The sequence below is a fragment of the Amblyomma maculatum genome, chromosome 5, assembly GCF_055883805.1.
Source record: "Amblyomma maculatum isolate TAMU_Amacu chromosome 5, ASM5588380v1, whole genome shotgun sequence".
Lineage (NCBI taxonomy): Eukaryota > Metazoa > Arthropoda > Arachnida > Ixodida > Ixodidae > Amblyomma > Amblyomma maculatum.
In genome coordinates this window covers 125,304,408-125,316,467 of record NC_139348.1, presented here as the reverse complement: position 1 = coordinate 125,316,467, position 12,060 = coordinate 125,304,408, and the positions used below count along the sequence as shown (strand labels likewise).

Genomic DNA, 12,060 nt, shown 5'->3' with positions numbered 1-12,060 from the left:
TTTGCCATTGTCTCACCGGAGACAAATGTGTAAAGTGTTTGGTGCTGTTCTTGCATTAGCATTAAATACCAGAATAGCAATATTATCATGGAATGTTTAAAGCATGCTCAGCTATCCAGTCATCAACTTATCGAGGCAACTTCCCAAAAGCTGATTCATACTCCGCTTCAGTGCATGCTAACTCACGCCACCAGACAAGAATGTTTGCGACCAAACTTGTCCAGAATACTAATTCCTCACAACAGCAACAAAAAAAACCTTATGGAAAGCAATAAACTGGCCTTGCTATTACAAAAACTGTCACCTTAGAGACTAGCAGTAAACAGCCAACAAAAAGATTCCCTACAGAAGGATAGAATTAGCTACGCCCAACTGGCCTGCCCTATTAAAAGCCCCATAAAACCCAGCGCAGAACAAAGGCCTCTCCTACTAGTAGTACCGCACAACTCATCCCTCGCTAACTTCCCAAAGTCGTTAGGCCATCTAACTAGCTGTCGCCCCGCCTCTAGTTTCATTTTCTTGAAATCCACTCGGTTACCCGTGTGACCATCAGTTACCTTTCCTTTGCCTAGCATGTGCTGACCATTTCCTATTCTTAATTCCAGCTAGGATGTCAATGACTCGCATGTTTTCAGTGACCAATTTCAAGCCTTTTCATAGCCACCCAAATCTCTGCATCATCGTTGAGTGCCTTCAAGGTAAAACTAACTATATATTATTGCCGAAGCTCTCCCCTACTGTACTCGTTGCTACAGGTAGTCGGAGGATGTTAAAAACTGCATAAAAAAACTATTACTCACGTCCGAAGAGTGCCTACCAAATAAATGGAGACATTCTCAGACATGCAGCAAACTTACAAAGTATATCCCCATTGAGGGAGGATGAGGGGCTAAAATCAGTTTTCATCAAAGAAACATGTTTTAAATGAATGTTGCTTTGGATTGTGCATGTACTGAAAAAAAAACTCACCAAATTTGATTGTCATCTACGCTGTAGAAAGATTAAAATTATTTTTTCTTGAGAGGTGGGATGCACTCACCACTGAAAGCTCCTATGAACTTATTTCAAGACACAGCCGCACAGTGGGAAAGAAACTGAACTGAGTGTACCCCCAATTCGAAACACTTGTTTTTCGTGCTCGTCAGCCAAAAAAGGCTCGATATTGAGAGTACAGCAGACAACTAAAAAGAAAAACAAAGGAAAGGCAAATTTGGAGACGTGGCAACAGTGTATTGGCTTGTAAACCAAAATAGAAGCTTGGTTTGACTAAAATTCAGCACGTAATCTTTGAATGCTGTTTTCGCGCCACTAGGAGTCTGGCTAACCAAAGTGCTCGACAAGCTGGAGATAGAATATGGAGCCTAGACGAGGAGGCACACCCAGCAAGTAACCAAGGAAAGAATTTCACGAGCACAGATAAGGGCACTGGACAGCTTGACTCTAAGCAATCGCCACAGAGAAGTATCATGTTGAAAAAGGCATACTGGGACACTTTGAATTATTAATTTAGGCCCTCAATTTGAATAGCATGTTTTCTCAGTTTCCACTTTTTGCAAGACCATGGCTGTTAGAAAAACTATAATTTCCAAACTCTTTTGCCAAAGGCTGCTTACAAAGTGGCTTCCAGCTACATATTTCAATGTACACAACATTATCCCCCAAGTTAGTCCTTCCCGAAAAATGCAAAATATATTTTTTTAATGCACTGAGCTAGCTGCAAACTTGACAGGTAGACGGGTCCTTTAATGAGCAGAAGAAATGGTTGATATGAAAGGTATATTCAGCCCAAAAATAAAAAAATTAAAGATGGCTTAGCTCTGCTACGCCTGCATATACGTAGCGAAAAGCAGTGACTACCTCAAGATGAGAAGTTAATTTCTTCAGTCTTCTGCTCCGTTCGCCAGCAGCTAAACTCCTTGGCTTCCATGTCGAGCGCATCTAAGTTCACCAGCGTTCTATAATTCGTTTACAGGAAAGGAAAGGCGCAGCATCTGTTACTCGCGGAAGGCAAGAAGCGCCGCCCGGCGGCATTGGATCACACTCGTTCCCGCTTGGTCCTCATAGCTGACGGCAGATGGGTGACGTCACATCCTTGACGTCAACCTAATTGAGTGACTTAACTATTTTAGTCTTTAGTACTTTCAAATTGCGCGCCAATCGCTGCATCTCTCACTCGCGGAATCCCGCAATCATCCTCATGGTAGACAAACGGAATTATGAAGAGGGTTTCAAGACCCGAGGTGTGGCACAGTTTTTTTTTTTTTTGATAAAGTGCTTGGCTGGGAATCTAAGGAATGGAGGTTCGAATCCCAGATGGAGACTAAATTTTTTTTTTAATGAGGAGGAGTCACATCTCTTAAGCGTTGCTAGGCAATGCCAGCAGAGCTTGGCGAGGGGGTTTTGCGCATGCGCAGAATATGGCTTTTGCAGCATATGGCTCCCACGAAGCTTGGCTCAGACCCTCGTAGTGAAGCTTTTTGCTTCAAAAGAAAACGAGCAACCCATTCCTTTGTGAGGTTAAAGCCAGCTCAAAATACCCACAAACACTTTCAATTACTCAGCACAAAATATGCCTTTTGCTGACAAACAACAAGTTTTGCCACGACCGAAAACTGGCGCAGTTGTTCTCAGCCCCTTTTAATTAAATGAATGCAGCCACAATTACTTCAGGCTATAAAAGAGAAAGCAAAGCAATGCAAAAGCCACTCTAAGACCACGAACAAATATTTGCCATGCGTTAGAGTCCAAAAAAATTGTCCACCCTATTTCAGGGCTCCAGAGCAAAATTCCCAATGATTCATAAATTACAGACGGTCAGAGGTTAAAAAAAAAAAAACAAAGAATCCAAGACAAAAGGTGAAAACACCCCCTAGAACTAGCACCGCATTTCACGACACGTGCTGGGCAACAATCTCTGGACACGGCTGACGTTCCCTGGTTCATATGCCAAAGCTGGATCTCAACTTCAGCAGTTTCGACCGGGGAAAAAAAAGGAAAAAAAAAAGGAGAAGAAAACTTCAAATTTAATTCGAATTACAAAAGTAAATACTTTCCGTCGATTTCGATCTGGAAAAGCATTTTGTGCCACGAGCAACATAATGATTGAATTCCTTTCCCTGTACATGTGATTGATCACTTTGCCCACAGCTCCAATTTGCTGTAATTGCACAGATTGGCTTTGCAACATGCCCCTATGTGACAATTACACTAATACCACAAACCTGGCCACACTGTGAGGGTAATGAAATAAAAGTAAAAAAAAAAGGAATATACCGGAGCAAATGACAACCATTGAGCTTATTATAAAGAACACATGGACAGGTAAGGCCACGTTAAAAATTAGTGCAGATCAGGAAATCAATAATGAAATGCAATTTCATGCGAAAACAGGGAACAAGCCTGACAAAGGCTTTCGCTCAGGATGACGTTCAGCGTGCAGTTTGAATCAAACACAACGTGCAAATACAGAAATTTAATTGCATGAAACTGAGTCACTCCAAATAATTATGGATAGATAATCTACAAATAAACGCACATGAAGCATTATACCTTTCCAGGCATGTAATCATACAAAAAAGCTAGATGATGTGGCATGCTTGCACAGGCAAGAATTAAGAAAGTGAAATGAGAAAACAATAAATCCTGCAACACTAAATGCAGAACAAAGGATGCTTGCTTCATAGGATGATAATTTTCCTTATTACTCTGAAGGCTGCTGTCTGTCGTCAATGCAGCCTTTTTAAAATTCAAAAACAGATGAAAGATGCCTGTGAAGTTCATCCAAATGCCAAGCCACTACAGAGGCAATTAATTATGCACAGAACGCCCTCATTCAGACACCACAGAATGCTCAGTGATTACATGTGCCGTTGTCAGCAAATATGCTTAACGCTATGGGTTACATCTCAGTAATTGCAACCGAGAGGAATAGAAGAGGGATAATAGGAGATGTGAACAAGACAAAAAAGCAACGAGGAAAAAAGTTAGCTGCCTGACGATGCTAACTGCACCAATCTAGTAGTTTGTAACAATGTAGCAGTGAATGCAATTACTTCATGCAATGAGCAAAGTAAACTTTGCAAGTAAGCTTATCTAAATTTCACTGCATAGAAAGACTGCCCTTCTATTTAAAATTAACCTAGTTTACTGTAGTAAATAAATATTGTCACAAATATATCATTGTGATCACCTAGGTAGTGGCATAACATTGAGGTTACTCTTATACCTCGCTGCCCATCAGTCATCTCTTTTACCTCCCCATCTGCTACAGTCTCAGGAAAAACCAAGGGAAAAAAAATGTGGACAGACATTATCGTGAACAATTTTTCTACCTTTCGATGTCTTGACAGAACCTTTAACGTGCCAAGCACACAGCACCCTGTTGCTATATGTACAATCACAATAATGCGGTTGGAAGCTTCATTTCTTTTTTTTTTTTTAGTCTGTACTAGATAAAGAGTAGTCACAATCCCCAGTGTCACAACTGCAGCAAGAATGACTGAAACAGGCACACAATACACCAGCTGTGCAGAGTTTAGAGTAGTTCTTGTTGGCAGGCAGGGTACAGTTTACGAAAGGGGGACCGAGATGACATCTGGGTCGCCCTTTCATTTTTATCACTGCTGCAGTGCAAGTTGCAATATAGGACAGTACGGGCACATTCTAGGAAATGGCCTCTTTATCAGTTTTACACAACACTAGTTCATTAAAATAAAAAAAATCTTTCACAAATAACCCTTTTCACTTTTTCATTAGAATTTTACTGTACTTCAAATTACACTTTTTGAAAATAAAAAAAAAATGACAAGAGTGGATAATGAAAGAAATTATTTAAGGTAGTTAAATCCCAGATAACTGCCCACTTGTCCAATCAAATATGCACTATGCAATGGGGCTATGACACTTTTAAAAACAGAACAACATATCGCTTAATTGGAAGTGAAATAACCTTTCATTTTTGTCTCAATGTTTACCTTCTCCCACCGCCAATATTTCTGGAGATAACAGCGGTCAAGAATGCGGATCCACCTGTCACGACGAAGGCATGTATATACCTCGAAGCGAAACAAGTTCACAATCCAAGCTGTGGGCCCGTGCCAAACAGCTGTGAAACGGTTGATCGAGATCGCACGCTCACTAGCTAACAAAAAGTGTTTTGCCAGCAAGCTACAGCCCGTGCCGAGACGGGATAGTCGGCTCGAATGACTCATGCGCAATGTTTCACGAGAGATGCCGGCCAGCCGCGGCACGCGCCGCTACTATTTATTACTTCCAATTCGGCGATCAGTCAGCTATTGTGTACTGCGGACACGCTGCGCTGCATTAAAAGGGCACCCCGCGAGCCCACACAAACGAATGCAGCATGTTAGGGCATACGGAAAACGAGAGTTGGAATGTATGAGAGAAACCTCCGCCGCCAATGCGGAAAGCTGTTGCGGAAAGTATCAGCTCGTCTGTCCATACGTCCCATTCAAAAAGTTGCGAGAAAGCGATGCCCAAGGACGCGCTGCATTACGAGAAGCGAACAAAACGGGGGCGACAGTTCCGACCGCCGACAAGTGTTCGCCTTGGCCCAGCTTGAGCTTCCAAACAATACGAACGAACACGGAATGTCGAAAGCGACAACGAGGAAATCGCTGACTTTCCCAAACAGCGGTCGGTAGGTCGGTCGACGGTGCACCGCTCGCTCGATCCGGCCGCTCCATCCAGACCGGAGACGGGCAGGGAGCCGAACATATCGTAGACGTGCGCGGGGTAACATCGGCGGCTAGTGAACCGGTGAACGATAAAGGTCACGCGCAACTGATGCGTTTCGTTGATGGGAAGGCATTTCAGTGCGTGAGAAACGGAATTACTGAGCGGACGTTGTTCGAAGAACCGCTAGCTCGGCGTGACATTTGCGCGAACACCCCCCTTCGAAGATATCAGCGCGTGACCGGGATCCTACTCCGGATTCTGTCATTGCTCGTGACGGCTGGCCATTAGCAACGACCAAACGTCGCAGCGAACTCGACGAGGCTAAAATTAGCCGCGCGTTGGTGATGGTGGTCGTTACGAAAGAGCGTGTGGCGAGCTGGCGCAGCTCGCGTCGAAGGTGGTAGTAGGAGCTTACCACAGGATCACAACGGCAGCTGTCGCGGCCGGCTCGGCGAACTCAGCGGGCGTCCCAGGGTCGGTCAGGTAGCCGCAGGCAGCTTCGTCCCTGCGTCGGTTCCATCGCGCGGGTGGTACACGGGCGTTGAAGCGGCAGAGTCGCGCGAGCCGCGTATCACGCTGGCGACGTGACGGCCATCTTGATGCGTGCGCTGCGGCGTTGCATGCAAAAAGCGAAAGCGCAGACAACGCTTGTGGAGGCCTGCGGCGGCGCTATGCGCGCGCGCGTTTTTCGCCGGCAGGGCAGCGATTTTAGCGCGTCACCACCGTCATCATCGGACGCCTGCTCCAAGGCGTCATTAATGGCGGGAAATTCGAGTGCGTGTCTTAAGAGTAGTTTAGTAACGTTGGCCTGGAGCGCGTATACTCTGCTTCCCTTTTCTGTCTGTACCTCAGTCAAATTAACTGGAAACCTATCTAGGCTACGGGAGGTAAACAGGCCACAGCGGTCCCTTTCAAAATTAAGTGACAAGGTGGGGCTTCCATTCGGACTGAAACCAAACAACTATGCGATATTGAAATAATTTAGGTTCCACTTAGTTAATTGGACTGTATGTGTACGTGGAAGTTCCACCTCGTCGTTTTTACCCAGCATGTTGTCTCCCATGAACATCATTTCATGTACTAATTGTTTACAGAGGTTTATGGACACCGAAAATGTAAGACACACACCTTAATTCATACAAACTGCATTGACAATGCGCGGACTAATAAGGTTTCTCGCTATATTTTTTTCATTTCCTGCCCATTATTTTTTCGTTTTTCCAACAAGCCATTTCTCGCATTCCTCATAAAAATTGTCTTGAAGGTCGAGGAAGGAAAATTAATATTCAGCATATATACGGTGTTCTGCAACTTTATCGGAACCGTTTTCAGATATTCTCCCGCTTCTACCGAAAGCGCGTTTGCGGTGAAACCATGCAGAAGGCTTGCGCGTTGTTGACCATTTTGTTACGCAGTAAGTTTGACCATGTGCCTACAGTGCATGCAAATGGTGCACACAAATGCACCATCTGGTCACGAATTGAACCAAAGTGCGAGACAAGGACAGCAATGGAAGCGAAACTATACTGCACATGATTGGTGATCAACCACAGGTATTAATCTCAGAAATTGGAATGCTAATGACATTGTACTGTACTCGCATACCTGCTGGCCTAGCCAATCGTAGCATGCGTCACCTGCCCATTCGATTCATTTACCGCAGTAGATATGTTCCACATGCATAAGCACTGCACTAGCTTAATCGCTGCATCTTTACAACTTAGTAGAAGATCAGACATCCAGAGGCTCACATAGGACCAGTTGGTATGAATGTTAAGTTCATAAATGGGTAATATCGCTATTTGTATAGCAGCTAGGATCTTGGTGTAATTGGCCATTCTTCAGTATGAAGAAGTGGATGTGCATGACAGACCTTTTGAAAAATTACTTTTGCCTTATTTTGCGTAATCAAGCTGCAAAATGGCAAGTCTAATTACTACAAATATCCAAAACAACGATTGAGACTGTCACTATCAGGTTCATTACAAGTGGGCTTGACTGTAGTTTGATATATCATTATACCAATAATTTGTCGTACATTGCAAGCATGGCCATTGGCTGCTCTTTAATCGCTCTTAGTGTCATGACTCAGGGCTTTTGAGTAATGACTAGACAGTAGTCATGGTCATGACTTTGACTTACACAAGTCATGGACTCCCGTCATGCACATTGGATCTCTGATCAGACTTTCTCATGACAAGTGATTATGACTAAACTATGACTGACATGACATTAATGTCATTACATGCACATTCATGATACCTGTCTCATTTTAATGTGACAGCTATCATATGTTACATTTTGCTTCTACTTTTTAAGGAAATGTTTTTGCAACCATAGCCAAGTAAGGATTTTGCCTTAATAATAGAAAAAACCTCCTATTAAAAATTACAGCACAGCCGGTTTCAACGGCACCTTCAATAGTGAAGCATAGTAGGCAAGGCTCACCGCTAGACTTTGGTCAATTAGGTTGGTTTCATAACATAATGTGAGGCATGCCGAATGCCTGTTTTTTGCTTAACAATGATGTCGCAAGGAAAATGACTGCACCCTCAAAGACGCCCTATGGTCACCTGATGGCAAAGTTTTACAGCACAATCTCTGCTGGCAGCTGTGCTAAACTGCCCACATATGAAAAGTGACGATGGGAGCACCATTATGAGAAGCACCACTTGAAAGGAGATGACGTGCTATTCGATGTTATCGAATGCTCCGATTTGCATAGCATTTTTACATCTTCCTGACTGTTCGAAATAAACAATTATTTGATGTATCCGGGTGCAATAATTGGTGACCAACTGTACACATATTTCTCAAAAAGTGCAGACAGAAGGCAGGGAGTGAGTACTAGCACCAGTCATTTCCAGGACATGACTAAAAAATTGTGCATTTATTAAAATATAAAACGGCAATATATTAATACTCTGCAGGAACAGAACAACTGTCAGTGCACAGCACCAGAATGTCATTCACAAGCACTCGCCGTAAATGCCCCAGTTCGTACCCACACATACAGGTGAGGGAAAAATCTCACAGTATTTCATTTCCTAATCTCATGCTTAGCTAAAACCACGTCCGCGTGCGCAAGGCTCCCAGGAGAAACAACATCGTCCTTTGCGCTCAGTTTCACAGAATCGGCAACGACTACCGCACTTTCAACTGCAGCAGGCGCGGCTACTTTTCTGTTGGCTGCTTGTGGGACAGGAGGGGAAGACGGACTCTTTATTGGTAATGCAACCACGTCAGGAACATTCGAAGGCAGAGCTTTCGGAACAGCTTTCTCTGTGGGCTTTACGGAAACCTTTATTGGGACCTCCATAGGGGCTTCCACGGGTGCTCTCGCAGCTCCTTGCATGTGGACTTCTACAGGTGGTTCCGCAGGTGGTGCTTCTATTGGTGCCTCTCGCTTCACTGTCTTTGACATTTTAGCTACCAGAGGTCGATTGTCGGGCAAAGGAACTACTGCACGAGGAACTCCCACGGGCTCCTTTTCTTCCACAGGCCTCACCTGTGGCTTCACAAGATTCTCGACTTTACCTTCCGCAGCCTGCTTAACGATTCTATCTGCACCCAATGGCATCGCTAACTGCTCAACACCATGGTTTGCAGCGGGCTGAGCGTTATGCATGACGTTCATTTTGCTATCAACAGCATCGGGAATGTTTTGTGGCATTACTTGACGAGCGATGTCTTGCTTATTGCCCTGCAAGATGACATCCAGTGGCCTGACGTTCTCACCAGCTTTTGCGATGTTGTCCACGACAGGAGGAATATTGTTGGACACCACTACCTTCTGCACGTTTATTGGAGACAGTGGAATCTTTGCTTGAGCCTGTTGTTGAGGCTGTTGTGCGGGATGGTGAATGAATTTCGGGACCTGGTCTAGTGGTTGCTGTTGGAATACCCTCGTGTCGTCCGCCCGAGCAGCTTCTTTCCTCTTGATGTCCTGGGCCGGAGGTTTAACAGCCTTCACAGGGGGCTGCTGTGGTTGGAGCGGTGCTGCATGTTGACCGCTCAGCACGACAGGCGGAATGCCTCCCGACAGCGGAACCCTGACGACTTGGTCGAGAGCCTTGTCAGGCTGACGTTGCTGTCGTGAGCCTAGATTGGGGCTCTGCACCAAATTCTGTACCGGCAACGGAGCGGCTGCCTGCCCAGAAACAGGAACCAGATGCGGAATGTCTTGGATGGCAGGGGCAACGGGAGGAGGAGCCGGTTTTTCCAATGGCCGGCCGTCCTTGTTCTGGATGAGCCCAGGTGCTATGCCTCCAGAAGCCACGGGTTGAGCTGCTGGCAACTGCGGTTTCCCCGCGCCCCCCAGAGACGACGCGGGAGCAGGCAGAATGGCAGGGACGGCGACACCGGCAGGTGCGGCCCGTCCTACCGTGTCCGCCTGCACTGCAGCATCCGGGAGCGTTCCGTTGGACTTTTGCTGTGGCGCGGTGTCTTGCTTGTGCTTGGCCAGTTCTTGCTTGAGCTCACGCTGGAGGTCCTCCAGCATCTTCTTCTGCACCTGCACATCCACCGGCAATGGTACATTCAAGTCACTGTTCATGAGTATAAACACACACCGCTCCACTCTCAAACGGAGGCACAATATATCACGAACGCTTAGAGAATCTCTTCCCACCAACTACTCTATGTACTCGTGTATTGAACTTTCTCAAGAATTAAGTGCTAGTGTGGCTCAGCTAAGCACGAATACACATGCAGAAGCATTATTTAGCCCTCGCCACGCTTTGCTTTGTCACGTCTGACCATGCATAGTTAAGTATTTTTTGGGTATTTAGTATTTAGGCTTTTATTAAGATTCTATTAAGATGAAATACAAAGCACAGCGTGAAAGGCTGTGAAGAAACCGGGAAACTGGCTACCGAGACAGTGCAGCAATTTAACGCGTTGACCATAGAAGGCGAAAAGCAAGGTGCCCGTGTGCTGTGTGATGTCAGTGCACATTAAAGAAACCCAGGTGGTCGAAATTTCCAGAGTCCTCCACTACGGCATCTCTCATAGCCTGAGCTGCTTTGGGACGTTAAAACCCATAAACCAAACCAAACCATAGAAGCCGATCTCTTTGCCTCAGCCTGGGTCTGAACCCCCCTCCCTCCCACAGCAGCGAGTTTTGAAAAAAGAGGGCATCAGTTTCACAGCAGAATCCGTTACATGGAGAAAATAAGTTCAGATGTGTTTTTTTTTTATTTGTTTTCTCAAGCATTCCAACTGAATATCACATGGCTGTACGATATGCAGCAAGGCTCCAACCTAAATTTTATAAGTGTCTTTTGTGAAGAAAAGCAGAGTTGAATATGACACCTTGTTGAGTAGGGGTGTGTGAATGTTGAAATTTTCTAATACAAATCGAACATGAATAAGGGAAAAAAAATGTCGAATATCGAATCAAATATCTGATAAATGAAAAGAAATGGGAAATGAAAAATGGCAAACACTGTTTGTCTTATTTATTTCAGAATTCACAATGTGCTGCAGAGAAAATCAAACTAGAATCAGATAAAAGTGCATAGTCCCTACTGAAAAATCGAATATAAATTTTATACAGGCTTTCTGCTTTTTGTACAGGAAGGATCTGCACGAAACTGGGTAGAGCTGTTGTATTACTGCTGAATACGGTAAACTCTCATTAATTATGCCTCCAAGAGACTTGATAAGGGCGGCAATATTAGCAGAAAGCTCAAATTATCAAATGGGCCGGAAAAACTGCCGAAAACTGTTTGTTTGCATCACAGTAATTTCATCTGATGAACATGTGCACGGTGGTAGGCTGCATACGAGATGAAATCGAAGTGAGAACGACGTTCAAGCATTCGCACACAGATGGTCTCTCGGAAGCTGTAGCAGTCCCAAATATTGTTTCCTTTTTAACCATGGTAAGTGACCAGCGAGCTCCTTACACCTATGCTTCTTCACTATAAAGTATGCTATCGAATTAAAGGCTCTAGAAAATGTTTTCATGGAAATATTTAATAATTTTGATACTACTCAAATCAAATTAACTGTTAGGTAATTGAAATTTCAGTACAGCAACCAACCGAATTTTCGGACTCCAATAACTCGGACTCCAATAATTCAGACTCCAATAATTCGGACTCCAATAATTCGGACTCCAATAATTCGGACTCCAATAATTCGGACTCCAATAATTCGGACTCCAATAACTCGGACTCCAATAACTCGGACTCCAATAACTCGGACTCCAATAACTCGGACTCCAATAACTCGGACTCCAATAACTCGGACTCCAATAACTCGGACTCCAATAACTCGGACTCAAATAACTCGGACTCAAATAACTCGGACTCAAATAACTCGGACTCAAATAACTCGGACTCAAATAACTCGGACTCA

The 12,060-nt window shown here is 44.5% G+C and overlaps 2 protein-coding genes across 2 annotated transcripts in view; both read right to left on the bottom strand.

The window, feature by feature from the left end:
• LOC146189447 (uncharacterized) overlaps nt 1-6,328 on the bottom strand; it is a 36,889-nt gene extending 30,561 nt beyond the window's left edge. Inside the window, exon 1 of the mRNA XM_084604257.1 lies at nt 6,113-6,328. The gene's annotated coding sequence lies outside the window, so the exon portion shown is untranslated. The remainder of the gene's footprint in view (nt 1-6,112) is intronic.
• A 2,229-nt stretch (nt 6,329-8,557) lies between these two features.
• LOC146189446 (uncharacterized) overlaps nt 8,558-12,060 on the bottom strand; it is a 34,663-nt gene continuing 31,160 nt past the window's right edge. The window contains exon 14 of the mRNA XM_084604256.1: nt 8,558-10,210. Coding sequence (XP_084460382.1) covers nt 8,738-10,210 — 1,473 coding nt within the window. The 3' untranslated portion in view covers nt 8,558-8,737. The remainder of the gene's footprint in view (nt 10,211-12,060) is intronic.